Source organism: Desmodus rotundus, chromosome 10 (assembly GCF_022682495.2).
Source record: "Desmodus rotundus isolate HL8 chromosome 10, HLdesRot8A.1, whole genome shotgun sequence".
In the NCBI taxonomy this organism is placed as follows: domain Eukaryota; kingdom Metazoa; phylum Chordata; class Mammalia; order Chiroptera; family Phyllostomidae; genus Desmodus; species Desmodus rotundus.
In genome coordinates, this window is record NC_071396.1 from 60,695,317 (window position 1) to 60,714,372 (window position 19,056).

The 19,056-nt window shown below is 41.0% G+C and overlaps 1 protein-coding gene across 1 annotated transcript in view; it reads left to right on the top strand.

Annotated features, from left to right (window-relative positions):
* The first annotated feature begins 306 nt into the window (after positions 1 to 306).
* ALDH1L1 (aldehyde dehydrogenase 1 family member L1) overlaps positions 307 to 19,056 on the top strand; it is a 93,358-nt gene continuing 74,608 nt past the window's right edge. The window contains exons 1-4 of the mRNA XM_024580385.4: positions 307 to 459; positions 15,340 to 15,491; positions 17,385 to 17,619; positions 18,462 to 18,627. Of these exons, the coding sequence (XP_024436153.1) occupies positions 15,365 to 15,491; positions 17,385 to 17,619; positions 18,462 to 18,627 (528 nt within the window). The 5' untranslated portion in view covers positions 307 to 459; positions 15,340 to 15,364. The remainder of the gene's footprint in view (positions 460 to 15,339; positions 15,492 to 17,384; positions 17,620 to 18,461; positions 18,628 to 19,056) is intronic.

Below are 19,056 nucleotides of genomic sequence, written 5' to 3' on the forward strand. Positions count from 1 at the left end.
GGTAGAAACTTGACACATTATTTTTTGAGTGAATAGGTGAAAATTACCGTGTTTGGCGAGAGTTTCGTCTTACCACTTCAGCATCGCAAGTACTCAGAAACTCCGGGCGCTTGGGCTTTTCAAAGCCCTGTGAATTCTGGAAGGGTCGGTAGCAAGTCTTCTGTGCCAAAGTAAGCAAGCGCAGAGAGGCTGAGTGAGGCGTCCAGACCCGACTCTTAGCGCGAGTCCTTCCCACTGCAGCCCAGATTGACTTTCCCCCCTCCCGGAATCCCCGCCCCTCTTGCCTCCTCCTGGCGTCTCTCCTCTTTGGCCTCTGGCGTTGGCCGCGGCTCCCAGATTGGCCCGGGCGGGTCCCACCTCTCAGCCTCCCAAGGCCACTTTGCGCCAGCCCCAGCAGCCAGAGCACAGCTCTCAGAGATCCCTTCAGGTCCTCGACAGCTGCCCTTCCTTCCGAGCGAGGTGAGTCCCCGCGCACCCCGATCTGCTCCACTCTCACCCTGGATAGCCGCAGTTCCCTGAGCTGGGGCTGGGGGGGCTCACGAGCATCACCGCGGGAATGCGGGGGGCTGGGGTCCGCATCTGGGGTTCTCCTTGGGGCAGCCTAGTCTCCAGTGTGGCCCATGGTCTTCAGGTTAATGGGCCGCGGCAGGGGGCTGGGTAGGAACTCAGGGCAGGACGCTTAATGGAGCACACATTGCCCCTTCGGGTGGGCGTTATAGACCATGCATACAGAAGAGAAAACTGGGGTTTGGAGAGAAAAAGGGACAAGCCGAAAGTGACACTGACAGTTTGTGACAGAGGGACAACCTCTCCACCTGGGCCGTCTGCCTTCTTCCCTAAGTTCCCTACCCCCTCTAGGGACTGGGAAAGCTATCCCCTCATTGGTCCTGTGCAAGAGGTAGAGAAAATCCTCAAAATCTGTAAGGCTGGGAACAGCATAGAGAAGTCCAGTTGCGGGTGGGGCAGGAGGGGCATTCCAGGTGGAAGGAGCCACCTATACAAAGGCTGGAAGTCAGGAAACAACGGGCAAATTTATTCTTCTCTGTATTCCTTAACCCCCTCCCTTTTTTTTGTTTCCTTTTTGGTCCAGAGGGAAACAGATAACCCTGCCTGAGACAGGTTTGGTTAGGTTGGGAGCCAGGGGAGGGGTCCGTGCCTAGGTGGAAGGCAGCGCCAGAACAAGGGAAATTGCCTAGAAAGGCGGGATGGGCACTGGACAGGCAGAAACCCCGATAAGGACCAAGACACGGAGTTACCACCTTTCTCAGTTTTATGTAAGTTCAGAGGGCAAGGATTTTGTTTAGCTCTACAGCACATGATAGGAATCCGAAGCCCCGCAGGACCCCACAAAGTGATTCTTGGGGTTGCCCTACTCAGAGCCCAGCACCCTCCTTCTACCTGTTGGGGCCCCTCATTTGCCACCCACCTAGGAGAGACAGAAATCACCGCTAGGTGAGGACAGAGACAGAATTTACCAAGTATTCTCAGACTTGTAGTTAAGAGGTGTGGGTTCTGACGTCCTTCCCACTTCTCCCTAACTCTATGACCTTAGGCAAGTTTATCAAGCTCTGAATCTTAGTTTCTTTGGCTGAAATTGGCAAGAATGATAAAAAATTGTGCATACCTCCTAAGGTTGCTTGAGAATTACATGAGATTATGCACCATGCCTGGCCCTAGGAGGCCCTCTATGAAATTTGACTGGTTACTAACCTTCGCAACAATGTTGGGAGACCATCCTGTGAAATTCCTTGTAGAGACAAGTAAATTGAGGGTCTGAGATGGAAGTGATTTGCCACGGTAGAGACCAGCTCTACAGCCTCAGGTGGTCTAGGTATCCTGCACTTGCTGACTGTCCCCTATGTCCAGGACTTTAGGAAAGATACTCCCCCAGGGGACCCTGGCTGTGGGAGGGAAAAGTGTGCTGCTAACTATGTGCCAAGCTGAACAGGCTGAGGAAGAGTTAGTTTTGGGCCCTCCAAAGGGTAGTAAGAGGAATGGGACACCTTGTGGCTGAATGAAGGCTGAACACCTGTCAGCTCAGCTGAGCCTCGACCCCCTTCTTGAGCTGCATTTCTTGGTGGGCCACAGGACAACATCATAACAGGTGACTCAGAGCTGCTGCTCCTACACAGCACAGCTCCGCTGGCTTGGGGGTAGAAGACCTAGGAAGCCTTTACAGTCCTACAGCTGCCAGAGCAACCCACAGCGCCCCCATGCACCGTCTGGGACAAGGACAATGAGTGGTGCCAACTGACGAAGGAGGCAGAGGTTGGGAGGCTGGGTGACTGGGAGGGGGCCAGGTGGCCCACTCAGGCTCCTGTAGTCTCTTCTTCCCCGCTCCTTCCCCTCGTTGCACTGGATCTTTCTTCCACCAAGGGCCAATGGTTGGCTGAGGCCCCTCCCACAACTCCTCTCCACTGTCACAACAGCCCCACCTGGTTGCAAAGGAATCTTTCTTTGTACCCCTTTATTTTTCCACAAGGAATGCATGCCCAGTGTAGAAAAAAAAAAAAAACCCACATAAAACAGAGCACGCTGATAAGAAAAAGATCATTGCAGTCATCAAAAAAATAAAAATCCCAGACTCCCCCCCAACTATATCCAGTGACTTTTAACATCCCTGTATGAATCCTTCAGACTTTAAACTGCAATCACACATACATAGGTGCTTGCACACACGCCTGAAAAAATTACAGTGGTGTGTTACTTGTTGGGGTGTTTTGGCTCATAAATTTCTGGGAATGATACAGATAATGTTATTTCTAACTGCTGCATGGCTTACACAGTGTGAATGTATCATTATTTTAAAATAGCCAAGTCTTTATTTGCTAGTCTAAGCATAATTTAGAAGTGAAATTGCTGAGTCCAAAGAACTATTTTTAGAATTTTGGTATTTATTGCCAAATTTTCCTCCAGGGAGTTTGCACCAGCTTATCAGTGCACCAAATTGCCTACCTATCGTACACCACTATCAGCATTATATAAGATTGTCCATTTTCTGTAGCCTAGCCAACATCAGATATTTATATTGTTTAAATATCTTCCAGTTTTGTAGGAGAAAAAGAGTCCCTTGTTTTATTTTACGTTTGTTAAAATTACCTGTGATTTGAACATGTTTTTAATGGGCTATTAGCAATTTTTTTGGAAATTGTTTCAGAAACATGTGACATTTTCATGTATGAAAGTTTATCACATACCTTCTTTTATATATCTCCTATCATGTCATGTTTGTAAAGCCCAAAATGTATCAGTATTTTCTAATACTTTAACATTTTCTTTCTATATTTAATATTTTAAATATTTTAAACCCAATTAAATTGTATTTTGGGTTAAGATGTGAACCATTGAGCTAGATTTATTTTATTTGTCTAATTAATTAAATTAATAGATGGGTTTTTTAGAACTGTTTTTTAAATCTTCTGTCCTCCACCTGTTAATTTCTCCCTTTCCTTCCAAACTCCTGGCAATCACAGATCTTTTAATTGCCCCCTTAGTTTTGCCATTTTGAGACTGTCCTATAGTTGGAATCATACAGTATATAGCCTTTAAATAGTGGCTTCTTTCACTAAGGAATATGCATTTTAGGTCTCTTTATGTTTCTTCGTGGCTTGATAGATCATTTCTTTTAGCGCTGAATAACATTTCATTGTCTGGATGTACCCCAGTTTATTATCGATTCTCCTACTGAAGGATATCTTGGTTGCTTCCAAGTTTTACTAACTATGAACAAAGCAGCTATAAATTTCGATGTGCAGGTAAAATTTATCTTTTGTGTAGACATAAATTTTCAACTCCTTTAAGTAAGTACCAAGGAGTGTGATTGCTGGATTATATGAAAAGAGTAGGTTTAATTCTGAAATAAACAGTTAAACTATTTTCCAAAATGGATGTATCATTTTGCATTTCCATCATCAATGAATGAAAGTTCCTGTTGCTACATATTCTTGCCAGCAACTTGGTGTTGTTAATGTTTTGGATTTTAGTCATTCTAATAGGTGTATAGTAGTATGTTATTGTTGTTTTAATTCGTAATCCTTAATAAAATATGATGTCGAGCATCTTTTCATATGCTTTTTTGCCATCTGTATATCTTCTTTGGTGAGGCGTCTGTTCAGGTCTTTCCATCATTTTTTAATTGGGTAGTTTGTGGTTTTTTTATGTTGAGTTTTATGGTTTCTTTGTGTAATTTGAATACCAGTCTTTTTATCAGATATGTGTTTTGCAACAGTGTTTCTGTCTCGTGTCTTCCTTTTATTCTTATAACAGTATGTTCTGAGGAGCAGAAGTTTTAATTTTTATTGAATTCCATTTTATTAGTTTTTTTCTTTCATGCATTATGCTTTTGGTGTTGAACCTAAAAAGCCAAACCCAAGGTTACCTAGATATTCTCCTGTGTTATCTTCCAGGACTTTCACAGTTCTACATTTTACATTTATGACTGTGTTTGATTCTGAGTCCTTTTTTTTTTTTGCATGTGGATATCCAATTGTTCAAGAATCATTTGTTGAAAAGTCTATTCTTTCTCCATTGTATTGCCTTTGCTCTTTTGTCAAAGATCAGTTAACTGTCATTGTGTCACTTTATTTCTGGGTGCTATACTCTGTCTATTGATCTACTTTATTCTTTTGCAAATACCATGCTGTCTTTTTGTTGTTGTTGTTTGTTTGTTTTAACATTTTTTATTTGTTGTTCAAGTACAGTTTTCTGCCTTTTCCCCCCACCCCTCCCTACCACCCCAGCCCTCCCCACCTCCCTCTATGTTTCCACCCCCCTTGTTATTATCTATGTGTCCTTTATAATTGTTCCTATAAACCCTTCACACTTTTCCCCTCTAATCCCCTCCCTTCTCCTCTCTGGTCACTATTAACCTGTTCTCAACTTCAGTCCATGCTGTCTTGATTACTGTAGTTTTGTAGTAGGTCTTGAAGCCATGTAATATTAGTTCTTTGACTATGCCCCTCTCCTTCAATATTGTGTTGGGTGTTCCAAATATTTTGCCTTTCCATATAAACTTTAGAATCTAATTTGTTAATATTTGTGAAATAACTGTTGGAATTTTTAAAATATATTATTTATTTATTTTTAGAGAGAGGGGAAGGGAGGGAGAAAGACAGAGAGAGAAATGTGTGGTTGCCTCTCACATACCCTCTACTGAGGACCTGGCCCATAACCTAGGCATGTGCCCTAACTGGGAATTGAACCAGAGACACTTTTTTTTAAATGTATTTTATTGATTATGCTATTACAGTTGTCCCATTTCCCCCCTTTTTATTCCCTTCTGCCCTGCACTGTCCCTTCCACTTGCATTCCCCCACCCTTAGTTCATGTCCATGGGTCATACATACAAGTTCTTTGGCTTCTCCATTTCCTATATTATTCTCAATCTCCCCCTGTCTATTTTGTACCTACCATTTATGCTTCTTCTTCCCTGTGCCTTTTCCCCCCATTCTTCCTCCTCCTCCTCTTGCCTGATAATCCTCCATGTGATCTCCATTTCTGTGATTCTCTTCATATTCTAGTTGTTTCTTAGTTTGTTTTTGTTTGTTTTTAGGTTCAGTTGTTGATAGTTGTGAGTTTGTTGTCGTTTTACTGTTCATAGTTTTGATCTTCTTTTTCTTGGATAAGCCCCTTTAACATTTCATACAGGAAGGTCATGGTGATGATGAACTCCTTTAACTTCACCTTATCTGGGAAGCACTTTATCTGCCCTTCTATCCTAAATGATAGCTTTGCTGGATAGAGTTATCTTGGATGTGGGTCCTTGCCTTTCATGACTTCAAATACTTCTTTCCAGCCCCTTCTTGCCTGCAAGGTTTCTTCTGAGAAATCAGCTGACAGCCTTATGGGCATTCCTTTGTAGGTAACTGTCTCCTTTTCTCTTGCTGCTTTGAAGATTGTCTCCTTATCTTTAACCTACAGTAATGGGAGTAATGTAAATATGTAAATATGATGTGCCTTGATGTGTGCAACCTTGGCTCTAACTTCCTGGGGACTCTCTGAGCTTCCTGGAAGTCTATTTCATTTATCAGATTGGGGAAGTTCTTCATTGTTTTTTCAAGTAAATTTTCAATTTCTTGCTCTTCCACTTCTCCTTCTGGCACCCCTATGATTCAGATGTTGGAATGTTTAAAGTTGTCCCAGAGGTTCCTAAGCCTGTCCTCATGTTTTTGAATTCTTGTTTCTTCATTCTGTTCTAGTTGATTGTTTATTTCTTCCTTCTGCTCCAAATCATTGATTTGAGTCCTGGTTTCCTTCCCTTCAGTATTGTTTCCCTGTATATTTTTCTTTATTTCACTTTTCATAGCCTTCACTTTTTCCTCCATTTTGTGACCACACTCAACACTCAATCATTTCTGTGAGCATCCTGATTACCAGTGTTTTATACTCTGCATCTGATTGGTTGGCTATCTCTTCATCGCTTAGTTCTGTTTCTGGAATTTTTTTTAAAGATTTTATTTATTTATATTTAGACAAAGGGGAAGAGAGGGAGAAAGAGAGGGAGAGAAACATCAATGTGTGGTTGCCTCTCATGTGGCCCCCACTGTGGACCTGGTCCTGGCATTGGGGAGACCCATGGGGTCCTAGAATGTACCCACCCCCTCGGGAATCAGCACCAGAAAGGCCCAATTTGCTTGTGGGTAGCGAGGGAAGTGACTGAAAGCTGGCTAAGAGCCAAGGAAGTGGCATTGTTCCCTCCTGGACCGTGTCCCCATATACAGTGCCACAAGGCAGCAATGTTGGTTGCCCCATCTTGACAAACACCTGAGGCCCCACACTTTACAATGTAACACAGGCATGTAGAGACAAAAAAAACCTGTGGCCCAAATGAAATAATAGGTCAAAACTCCAAAAATGGAACTAAGCAATGAAGAAATAGCCAACCTATCAGATTCAAAGTACAAAACACTGGTAATTAGGGTGCTCTCAGAATTAGTTGAGTATGGTCACAAAATAGAGGAAAAAGTGAAGGCTATGAAAAGTGAAATAAAAACATACAGGGAACAACAGTGAAGGGAAGCAAACTGAGATTCAAATCAACAATTTGGAGCAGAAGGAAGAAATAAACATTCAACTAGAACACAATGAAGAAACAAGAATTCAAAAACATGAGGACAGGCTTAGGAACCTCTGGGACAACTTTAAACATTCCAACATCTGAATCTTAGGGGTGCCAGAAGGAGAAGTGGAAGAGTAAGAAATTGAAAACTTATTTGACAAAACAGTGAAGAACTTCCCCAATCTGATAAAGGAAATAGACTTCCAGGAGGAACAGGAAGCTCACAGAGTCCCAAAGAAGTTGGATTCAAGGAAGCACACACCAAGGCACATCATCATTACATTGCCTATGGTTAAAGATAAGGAAAGAATCTTAAAAAGCAGCAAGAGAAAAGGAGACAGTTACGTACAAAGGAGTTCCCATGAGACTATCAGCTAATTTCTCAAAAGAAACCTTTTGAGGGGTTGGAAAAAGAAGAGGCTGGAAAGAAGTATTCAAAGTCATGAAAGGCAGGGACCTATTTCCAAGATTACTCTATGCAGCAAAGCTATCATTTAGAATGAAAGGGCAGATAAAGTGCTTCCCAGATAAGGTGAAGTTAAAGGAGTTCATCATCTCCAAGCCCTTATTATATGAAATTTTAAAGGGACTTGCCTAAGATGATCAAAAATGTGAACAAACTCACAACTATCAACATCTGAACCTAATTAAAAAAAAACAAAAACAAACTAAGCAAACAACTAAAACAAGAACAGAATCACAGAAATGGAGATCACATGAAGGGTTATAAGTGAGGAGGGGGGAGGGGGAGAACAGGGGAAAAGGTACAGGGAATAAGAAGCACAAATGATAGGTACAAAATAGACAGGGAGGTGCTTAAAGATAGTACAGGAAATGGAGAAGCCAGTGAACTTATATGTATGATCCATGGGCATGAGAGGAGCAGATTGCTGGTGGGAGGTGGGGTGCAAGGTTGAAGGGAATAAAGGGGAGAAAAAGGAACAATTATAATTGCAAAATCAATAAAATATATTTCAAAACAATCTAGAGCAGAGACATGAAACATAAAGAAGAGAAAACTGAGAAAAACTTTATAGAAAACCTCTAAGCTCAACTGTCAGACAAAAACATAAGGAGAAAATGAGGCATAGAAAAAAAGATAAGATGGCAATAGTAAACCCTCATATATCAATTACCCCAGACATTAAATAGAATGAACTCACCAATCAAAAAACACACAGTGGCTGGATAGAATAAAAACTTAGACCCAACTATTGTTGCCTGCAGTAGACTCATGTGTGCTCTAAAGACAAACATAGGCTCAAAGTAAAGGGGTAGAGGATAATAAATAAACCAAAGCCAAAAGAAAGCCATTATGGCCATACTTATATCAGACAAAACAGACCAAGCCAAAATAGGTAACAGGAGACAAAGATGGACATTATATAATGATTAAGGGAACAAGCCATCAAGATAACATACTATTATCAATATGTATTCACCCAACATTGGAGTACCAACATATTTAAAGTAATTATTAACAGATCAAAAGGGAGAAACTGACCACAACACAATAAAAATGGGTGACTTTAATACCACACTTAAAATAATGGGAAATCATCTAGATAGAAAATCAACAAGGAAACAGCAGTATTAAATGACATATTAAACCAAACGGACTTATATACAGAACATACCACCCCAAAGCAACAGAATGCACATTCTTCTCAAGTACAAATGGAGCATTCTCAAGGATAGACCATATGTTTGGGCACAAAACAAGTTTCAATAAATTTAAGATTGAAATCATTTCAAGCATCTTCTTGACTACTGTGGGATGAAACTAGAGATCAACTACAAGAAGAAAACTGGAAAAATTGGAACTATGTGGAGATTAAACAACATGCTACTGAACAACTATTGGGTCAATGAGGAAATCAAAGAGGAGATGTAAAATATGTGGAGACAAGTGAAAATGAAATATGATATAACAAAATCAATAGATGAAGCAAAAGGGGTACTAAAAGGGACATAAATAGCAATACAGGCCTACCTCAAGAAATAACAAAAATATCAAACAATCTAACTTAATACACAGAGGAACAAATGAAGCCCAAAGTCAATATAAGAAAGAAAATAATAAAAATCAGAACAGAAATAAATGAAGTAGAAATTTGAAAGACAATAGAAGAGATTGATGAAACTAAGAGCTGTTGTTTTTAAAGATAAACAAAATTGATATACCTTTAGCTACAGTCATTAAGAAAAAAGAGATAAGGCTCAAGATAACCAAAATTAAGAGAAACAAAAGAAGAGTTACAACGGGCACCACATAAACACAAAGCATCATAAGAGATTACTGTAAACAGCTAAACTCCAAAAAATTAGAAAATGTAGAGGAAATGGATAAATTCTTAGAATCATACAACCTTCCTAGTCTGAATCATGAAGAAATAGAAAACCTAAATAGACCAATTTCTAGTAAGGAGACTGAAACAATAATTAAAAGACTCTGTAAAACAAAAGTGCAGAATCATACAGCTTCGCTGGTGAATTCTACCAAATATTCAAACAAGATTTAAGAATTATCCTTCTCAAACTCTTCCAAAAAAGCTGATGAGAAGGGAAGATTTCCAAACTCATTTTATGAGGCCAACATTACCCTGATACCAAAACCAAAGAAAATGCAAAAAAAGAAAATTATAGACCAATATCCCTGATGAACATAGATGCAAAAAACCTCAACAAAATATTAGCAAATCTAATACAATGTTAAAAGGATCATACACCATGATCAAGTGGGATTTATTCCAGGGATGCAAGGATGATCAGCATTTGTGAATCACTCAATGTGATGCAGTACATTATTAACAAAATAAAGAATAAAAACCATATGATCATTTCAATGGATGCAAAAAAGAAAAAGCATTTAACAAACTTCAACATCCATTTATGATAAAACAAAAAAATCTCAGTTAAATGGGCATAGAAGGAAAGTACCTCAACAAATAGAGTCCATATGTGACAAACCCACAACTAGTATCATACTCAACAATGAAAAACTGAAAGATTTTCCTCCAAGTTAAGGAAAAAGACAAGGATGTGCACTTTTGTCACTGTTAGTCAATATAGTATTGAAAGTCCTAACTAGAGCAATCTGGCAATACAAAGAAATAAAAAGCATCCAAATTGGAAAGGAGGAAGTAAAGCTCTTACTGTTTATGAATGACACAATTTTATATATAAAAAATTCTAAACACTCCACACAAAATTTATTAGAAATTAAGTAAACTTTCAAGGTACAAAATCAACATACAAAAATCTGTTGCATTTCTATATACTCACAAGGAAAAACTCATAAAAAGAAATTAAAAAACAATTCCATTTATTGGGTGGGCCAAAAAGACCATTTAGTTTTTTCTGTGAAAGACATATTTTTCATTTTCACCAAAAACTTTATTGATTTGGGTATTTTCAATATGTCATCTCTCTCCCATGTGGTACAATGTTGATTGTTCTCAATTAATGTCTTGATTTGACTGCTATCAGCTTCAACTGGTCTGCCTAACTGTGGAACATTGTCCACCGAGACACAAAACTTCACAAACAACTTTTGAGGCATTCAATCAGTCACAGCACCTTCTCCATACACTGCATAAATCTTTTTTTGTGTGTTTCAGTTGTGTTTTTACCTTTCTTGAAATAATAAAGCATAATACGCTGAAAATGTTGCTTATTTTCTTCAATTTTCAATATTAAAATGGCTACACAAAAATTCACCAATTTTGTATGTTTTTTTAAAAAAAATGCATGCTGATATGAAAGCTGTCACAATACAATCTAAAAAATTGTTTACAATGAAGTTAAAGACAACTAAGCGCTGCTAGAGCCATCTTATGGAAAAAAACAAAGGAAATTTTTGGCCAACCCATACAATTGCAACAAAAAGAATAAAATAGAAATAAATTTAATCAAGGAGGTAAAAGACTTGTATACTAAAATCTATCAGACATTGAAAAAAATTGAAGACACAAAGAAATGGAAAGATATTCCATGCTTGTGGCTTACCAGAATTAACATTGTTAAATGTTCACGTTATCTAAAGCAACCTGCAGATACAATGCAATCCTTATCTATATCTCAATGGCATTTTTCACAAAAATAGAATTTTAAAATCCCAATGTTTGTATGGAACTACAAAAGACCTCCAATAGCCAAAACAATCTTGAGGAAAAAAGAACAAAGCTGAAGGTATCACACTCCCTAATTTCAACCAATGTAACAGAGCTATAGTAACGAAAACAGCATGGTGTTGGTAGAAAAAGAGACAAAGGGATAAATGGAACAGAATCGAGAGCCTGGAAATAAACCCACACATATATGAACAATTAATTTTAATGAAGGATCCAAGAACATACAGTAGAGAAAGGAAAGTATCTTCAATAAATGGTGTTGGGAAAATTGGATAGTCACATGCAAACACATGAAACTAGACCACTATCTTACACCATACACAAAAATTAACTCTAAATGGATTCAAGATTTGAATGTAGGGCCTAAACCCTGAAATACCTAAAATAAAACATAGGTAGTAAGCTCCTTGACATCAATCAGTCTTAGGGAAGTTTTTGTGGCTTCTACTCCAACAACAAGGGAAACAAAGGCAAAAATAAACAAATGGGACTATACAATGGTATCATCCAGAGTCTCTAGTTGACATGAGGGTTCACTCTAGATGTTGTACCATCTCTGGGTTTGCACAAGTGTATTGTGACAGATATCCATGTTTATAGTATCATACAAAGTATTTTCACTGCCCTAAAAATTTTGTGCTCCACCTATTCATCCTTTTCCTCTCTTCCAATCCCTGGTAATCACTGGTCTTTTTACTATTTCCATAATTTTGCTTTCTACAGAATATCATGTAGTTGGAATCCTACTGTAAATAGCCTTTTCACTTAGTAATGTTCACTCAAGTTTCTTCCTGTCTTTTCATTCCCGATAGCTAAATTCTTTTTAGTGCTGAATAATATTCCATTATCTGAATGTACCACAGTTTATCAATCTATTCACCTACCAAAGAACATCTTGGTTGCTCCCAGGTTTTGGTTATTATGAATAAAGCAATGATAAACATCTGTGTGCACGTAAGTTTTTCCATTTCTTTGGGTAAATACCAAGAAGCATAATTTCTGGATTATACATTAAGGATATGTTTAGTTGTGTAAGAAACTGCCAAACTGTCTTCCAAAGTGACTATCATTTTGCATTCCCAACAATGATTGAGTGTTCTTGTTGCTTCACACCCTTGTCAGCATTTGATGTTGTTAGTGTTCAAGAGTTTGACCATTCTAGTTGGTATGTAGTGGTATCTCAGCGTTGCTTTAATTTGTTTTCCTTGATTCATATGATGTGAAGCATATTTCCATATGCTTACTTGCCATTTGTATATCTTCTTTGATAATACTTCTGTTAAAATCTTTGGCCCACTTTTTAGTCAGGTTGTTTATTTTCTTATTGTTAAGTTTTAAGAGTTCTTTGTTTATTTTGAATACCAGTTCTTCACCAAACATGTCTTTTGCAAATATTTTCTTCCAGTCTGTGGCTTTTCTTCTTATTCTCTTGACAATGCTTTTTGTAAAACAGAACTGATGTCAGTGATGTCCAGCTTATCAATTTTCTCTTTTATGAATCATGCCCTTAGTGTTGTATTTTTTAAATATTTAATTTATTTATTTTTAGAGAAAGGGGAAGGAAGAGAAAGAGAGGGAGAGAAACGTCAGTGTGTGCTTGCCTCTTGTGCATCCCCTACTGGGGACCTGGCCCTCAATGCAGGCATGTGCTCTGACTGGGAATCAAGCTGGTGACCCTTTGGTTCACAGGCTGGCACTCAATCCACTGAGCCACACCAGCCAGGGCCCTTGGTGTTTTATTTAAAACACTCACTGCATACCCAAGGTCATCTAGGTTTTCTTCTGTGTAATCTAGTTTTCTAATTCTGTGTTTAAAATTTAGATCTATGATGAATTTTGAATTAATTTTTCTGAAGGGCATAAGGTCTAGATTCATTTTTTTGTATGTAAGTGTTCAGTTGTTCCTATACTATTTGTCCAAATAACTATCTTTGCTCTATTATAACCTTTGCTTCTTTGTCTTACCAAAGAAAAGATTTTAGGAGACAAAGAGACCATTTTCATGAACTTGGGGTGGGCAAAGATTTCTTAAATAGAATACAAAAATTGCTAACCATAAAAGAAAATTTAGATAAAGTATACTATTGTGTATTAAGTTTAGGGACTTCTCTGTTCATTAAAAGGCACCTTAAGAGAGTTCAACAGAAAGCCACAGGCTCAGACCTGTGTAACTGAGTTGGTTTGAGTATTGTCCAGTACACCAAAAGGTAGGGGGTTCCATCCGTGGTCAGGGTGTATATGGGAGGTAACAAATTGATGTCTGTCTGTCTGTATCTCTCTCTCCCTCCCCTTCCTCTTTCTCTAAAATCAATAAACATATTTTAAAAAACAAGAGAAAACCACAGAATTGAAGATATTTTTCATACATATATATCTGACTGAGGACTCATAATCTCTCTGCCTGAGGTTATTTTAAAAAAAACAAAACAAAACAAAAACAAAAGACTACCCAGTGGAAATAATAGACAAGAGAGTCAAAGAGTCCATTCCCACACACAAAAAAATGCAAATGGCCAATTTACATAGAAAGAGCTGCTCAACTTCATTAATCATTAAAACTCCAATGATACATCTGTATTTCATATTAGCAAAATAGCTGAAATGAAAAAGCACAAGGCCACAATGCAGAACACACGGCAGTGGAAATTGGTACAACTAATTTGGAAAACTGGCAGAACATGCTAAGGCTGAACATTTTTATACCAGGAATTTCACTCCTAGGTACATACCCTATAGAAATGTATTCCTATATGCAGTAAGAACCACATGACAGAATCTTTATAGCATCTCTTTTGGTAATAGCCTCAAACTGGAAAGCTATCCAACTGCTAATCAACAGTAGAGTGGATAAATAAATGTATGTATTTACATTCACACAATGAAGTACTATGCAGCAATGAGAAATATCACAATACAGCATAAATAATGTTGAGGGGGAAAAATCCACAAAACATTACAATGTATGATTCCATTTATGTAAATGAAATATATATATTTTAAAAACAGGCTAAAGTATTCAATGCTATGGGGTATTCAATGCTAGTGACTGGAAGAGGTTCACGGGGATGCTCATGAAGTAATTCTTTTTCTGACTGCTGATTATAAAAGTGTGTTCAGTTTGTGAAGATTCATTGAGCTACATACCTATATTTTGTGTACTTTTCTTCATGTATAAGGTATGTAACTTTAATAAAATTTTTCCCACCTTGGCTGGTGTGACTCAGTGGATTGAGTGCTGGCCTGCGCAAAGGGTCACCGGTTCGATTCCCAGTCAGGGCACATGCCTGGGTTGCAGGCCAGGTCCCTGGTGTGGGACGTGAGAGAGACAACCACGCATTGATGTTTCTCTTCCTCTCTTTCTCTCTCCCTTCATCTCTGTCTAAAAAATAAATAAAATAAAATATTTAAAAAATAAAACATATAAAAATTTTCCCAAAACATGTATGTTTTTGTAAATAAACAACTTAAAGAAATGTATCAGGTAAATCAGGTTTTATACATATGAGCATGGTAAATGAATAAGCAAATGTTGGAAACATTCACATGACCTAGGTATGCATCATTCCATACTATCTTCCTTCTTCTTGGCCAGCCCAGTGGCACCCCTCCCACCTCCCTCCCCTATCTTCAGTTCTCAGGGCCTGACCACAGAGCACACTTTTCTGTGAGGCTGAGGTAGACAAGCCCTGAGGCCCCGGGCCCTCTTGCTGCTTCTAAGCTTGATTTATAGGCTGAAAGTCATTTGAGGCATGTGACATCTTTCTCATTAACAAATGAGGAAACTGGGGCTTTCTATGACTTGACCAAGGTCACAGACTGGTTAGCTACAGAAATATGATCAAATATATTTCAGGGAACTTGACACCCAATGTGACATGACAATTTGGAAGGTTTCAAGGAGTCCTAAATTTACTATCTCTGTTCATCTCACCCACTATAGCATCTAAAGTACCCCCAGCCCTTGTCAAACCATTTTCTCTGGTCCTTTCACAATTTTCCTGCAGTGGCCACTAGGGCCACTAGGGCCACTAGGAAGCCCCAGAAAGGAGCTGAGAGGTTGGGAGAGGAGCAGGCAAGTTAGGCTCTGTGCAACCGCCTCCTCAAGGCCAGCAAACCCTATCTAATGCTGCAACCTTATTCCTTCCCCAGGTCCTTCTGAACCTCCCTTGCTGCCATGAAGATTGCAGTTATTGGGCAGAGCCTCTTTGGCCAGGAGGTTTACTCTCGGCTGAGGAAGGAAGGCCATGAGGTTGTAGGCGTGTTCACTGTTCCAGACAAGAATGGGAAGGTGGACCCCCTAGGTGAGTGGGTGGTCTAGGAGCAGGGAAATGGGGTGTCCAAGAAGGCAAGTAGTGGTGGATGGGAGCAGAGTCTGCAGGATCTTGTGGTGGGGCTGTGGGTGTTCCTTGGTCAGAGGCAGCCACACATGGTCCACCCTGATCCTGCTCTAGTGCCAACTGGCTGCCTGGCTTTTCTGGAACAAGTGGAGACCTCCTCTTCACCTAATTGTGGGGTGGGGTTTGCATCTTAGAGAAGGGCCATGGAAAATCTCCACCTTGATCCCAGGGCCCCGTTGTCTGACTGCTCTAGGTTTTTCTGACCCTAGTACCCAGGCCCTGAAAGAAATGCCAGGCAGGAGTCACTGTGTCCTGACCACTGGAGGGCCTGACACAGAGTGCTGACTCTACTCTGGGAGTTTCTGTTCAGAGGGATAGAATGGAGTATGCAAATTTGCTTTTCTAACAATTCCCTGGTGATGCTGATGTCCTTTGCTCTATGAGGAACACAATTTGTGAATCATTGGCTAAGCTGGGGACCTCCACAGCACAGCAAGATGCAGGGGCCCTTAGCTCAGATTCACAGGCTCTCCATGGACACTTATGGGTCCTTCTCAGGCTTGACATACAGAATGTAAGGGCCAGGCTTAGGAAAGGGGACTTATGTAGCTGACTAAGCACAAGATTATAATTCATGAGGAAGAGTTGAGCCTCCCAGGACAGCAGTGCAGGGTGATCCTTGACTCAACTCCAGCACCACCCTGATGTCAACCAGGCCTTGTTCCTAGATCTGACTCCACTGTCACCTATGACATAGCTTGAACCCAGCCCCCAGCCACTAAGTGACCACTGACACCAGCCCCTGAGCCTGGACCCAGACTGAGCCTGGCTGGGGCTGCTAGTTGACCCTACCTCAGATGTCCTGCAGAAGTATTCTCTTGGTCATGGTGGGAACAGCTTTTACAAGCACAGTCTAGTCTGATCCCACTGATCCCATCTGCCCTCACTAAGGCACAGAGGCAGAGGGAAATAGAAGGTGGGTCAGGTCTAGGGGGTCAGGGGCCAGATATCAGGAGTACTAACAGAATCAAGTATAATGAAGTGTCTGATAGATGATACAAAAGAGAACTTGAAGGTTCTGGGATAATGACTGCAGAAGGCAGCTGCCACCTCTAAGGCTGGGAAAAATCAAGGGAAGAAGCTCTAACTTCTAAAACTTGGAATTGTGGGCTGTAATTCAGACCTGTGTGGAGGGCCTGCTGGCCCTGGGTGCTGGTAACAGGGCAGGAGGAGGGATGTGAAGGCTGGGATTTGGACTTTGGAGTGCAGGCACTGGCAGGCGGGAGTTGTGTGCACTGAGGTTAGTTCTGCAGATATTGGGAAGACTGCAGAGTGACTCAGCTACTTCTTTGGGGTGAAGAAGTGAGACTGGGGTGATGTTCACAGGACAAAGGTCACAGAAAGGAACGAGCCCTTCCTTCTCTCTTATCCTCTCCCCCTCCAAAACCCATATTGGCAGTGCTTTTGCGGTTTGCAGGGTCCCGGACCCCACCCCAGAGAGAGGAGAAGGGTAGAGATCAGTAACTTGGTGATGGGCATGGTGAAGGTGTTGGAAGTGGCATAAGGGCCAGAGGTCAGCCATAGGGGCTCAGGCAGGAGTCTGGGAGAAGGAAGAGCTCAGTCGTCATGTCTTAGTTGTCAACAGAAGAGAGTCCAGACAGAAACCTCACCCTTGGCTAGTGCTGTCCACTCTGTGCTGCTGGCTTGAGCCTGGCTGGACATTGAAGAAAGCTGAAATGGATAGGACTGGGGAGAAGATGCATGAGTCATTTTGCTGGGAAGGCAGAGGTGGTCATGTGTGGGTGGGTGTGAAAAGGGGCCAGTTTCTCATTCACTCATTTACTCACTATCCCACAGGCCTGGAGGCTGAGAAGGATGGAGTGCCAGTGTTTAAGTTCTCCCGCTGGAGGGCGGGAGGACAGGCTGTGCCTGACGTGGTGGCAAAATACCAGGCTTTGGGTGCTGAGCTCAATGTCCTGCCCTTCTGCAGCCAGTTCATCCCCATGGAGGTCATCAATGCCCCCCGCCATGGCTCCATTATCTACCACCCGAGTCTGCTCCCCCGGCATCGAGGGGCCTCAGCTATCAACTGGTAAGATGGCAAAAACATCACCCTCTGCTTGAATCATCATCTTCCCTTAACCTGAAGCTTTTCTCTGTGACTACAGATCAGGCCTCATGGAGGTCCCTGTCCTGTCCTGTCCTGCCAGATGGCATCCATATACCAGATTGTTGAAATGTTATCAGTCAGAAAGAATGCTCAAGAGAACTGGGGTTTGGCATCGCTAAGCCCTCTGTATTCCTACAGTAAACTGAAAAGTGGACAGGGGTCTCAGAAACAGCTGTGAAGGGGTTTGCTGGTGGCCTCACCCAGGAGGCTACCAGAGCCACTAACCCAGGTGATGTGCCTAGTGGTCTGCTCTAAATCCACCCACTTCCATACTCTCAGTAGCACCCACTTGGAAAGAGATAGAGATGGATGATGAGAAGTACTAAGAAGACAATAAATGGGTGATGTGTCTAGTGGATGGGGCAGTTTGGATAAGTAGTCAGGGTAGGGAGACATCTGAGTGGGAAAAAAGAGCAGTTAAACTGGTCTGATTGGAATTCACACACCAAGATCTCCAGCCATGTGTCTTCACTTCTGTGGACTTCAATTTCCTTGTCTGTAAAGGGGGCATGCCATGCCTGTTATACCAACTGGAAAGATTAAGTTAAATGAGGTATATTGGGCTTTTACTACAATGCCTGGTATATGGTTGGTGTCAATAAATACCATTTTTTTCTCTTTCCCACTCTTGCCAGAGCAGGCATCAATCCTCCCAGGGCTTGAGGGAAACAAGGATGTGTGCTGGGGGATGGCAGGGGCTATCCCCAAGGCATACTCTGTTGTTTTTCCTGCTAGACTCAGGGTCTCATTCTTCTTTTCCTTAGGACCCTTATTCATGGAGATAAAAAAGGGGGATTTACCATCTTTTGGGCAGATGATGGTCTGGACACTGGGGACATTCTGCTCCAGAAGGAGTGTGAGATCCTCCCAGATGACACCGTGAGCACTTTGTATAACCGCTTCCTCTTCCCCGAAGGCATCGAAGGGATGGTAAGGTCTGGGAGGTGGCATTGCCACATGTACTTGCACGGCCTATTTGTTCTGAAGACCCTCTCTAGGCCCAGCCTGTCCTTGAAGCTGGCCAGAAATCTGTTCCCCAATTCTAGGACTCTGAAAGGAGAGAGCTCTCATTTTAGGGTTTTAAAGAGGCAGAATTAGGACATATAAGATACTGTATTAGGCAGGACTCTTACTTGCAACTGACAGAACCCAGCCCAAAAAGCTTTAGCCAAAAGGGAATGTTTTGACTCATTTAACAGAGAAGACTAAAGGCGGGGATGGTATCAAGCATGGTTGAATCCAGAGGCTTAAGCCATGTCACTAGGATCCTATTTCTCTTTTTTTTTTTTTCTTCCTGATTCTACTTTTCTGTTTGGTTAGCTTCATTCTCGGGTTGCCTGCCCTCAAATGGGAGGAAAG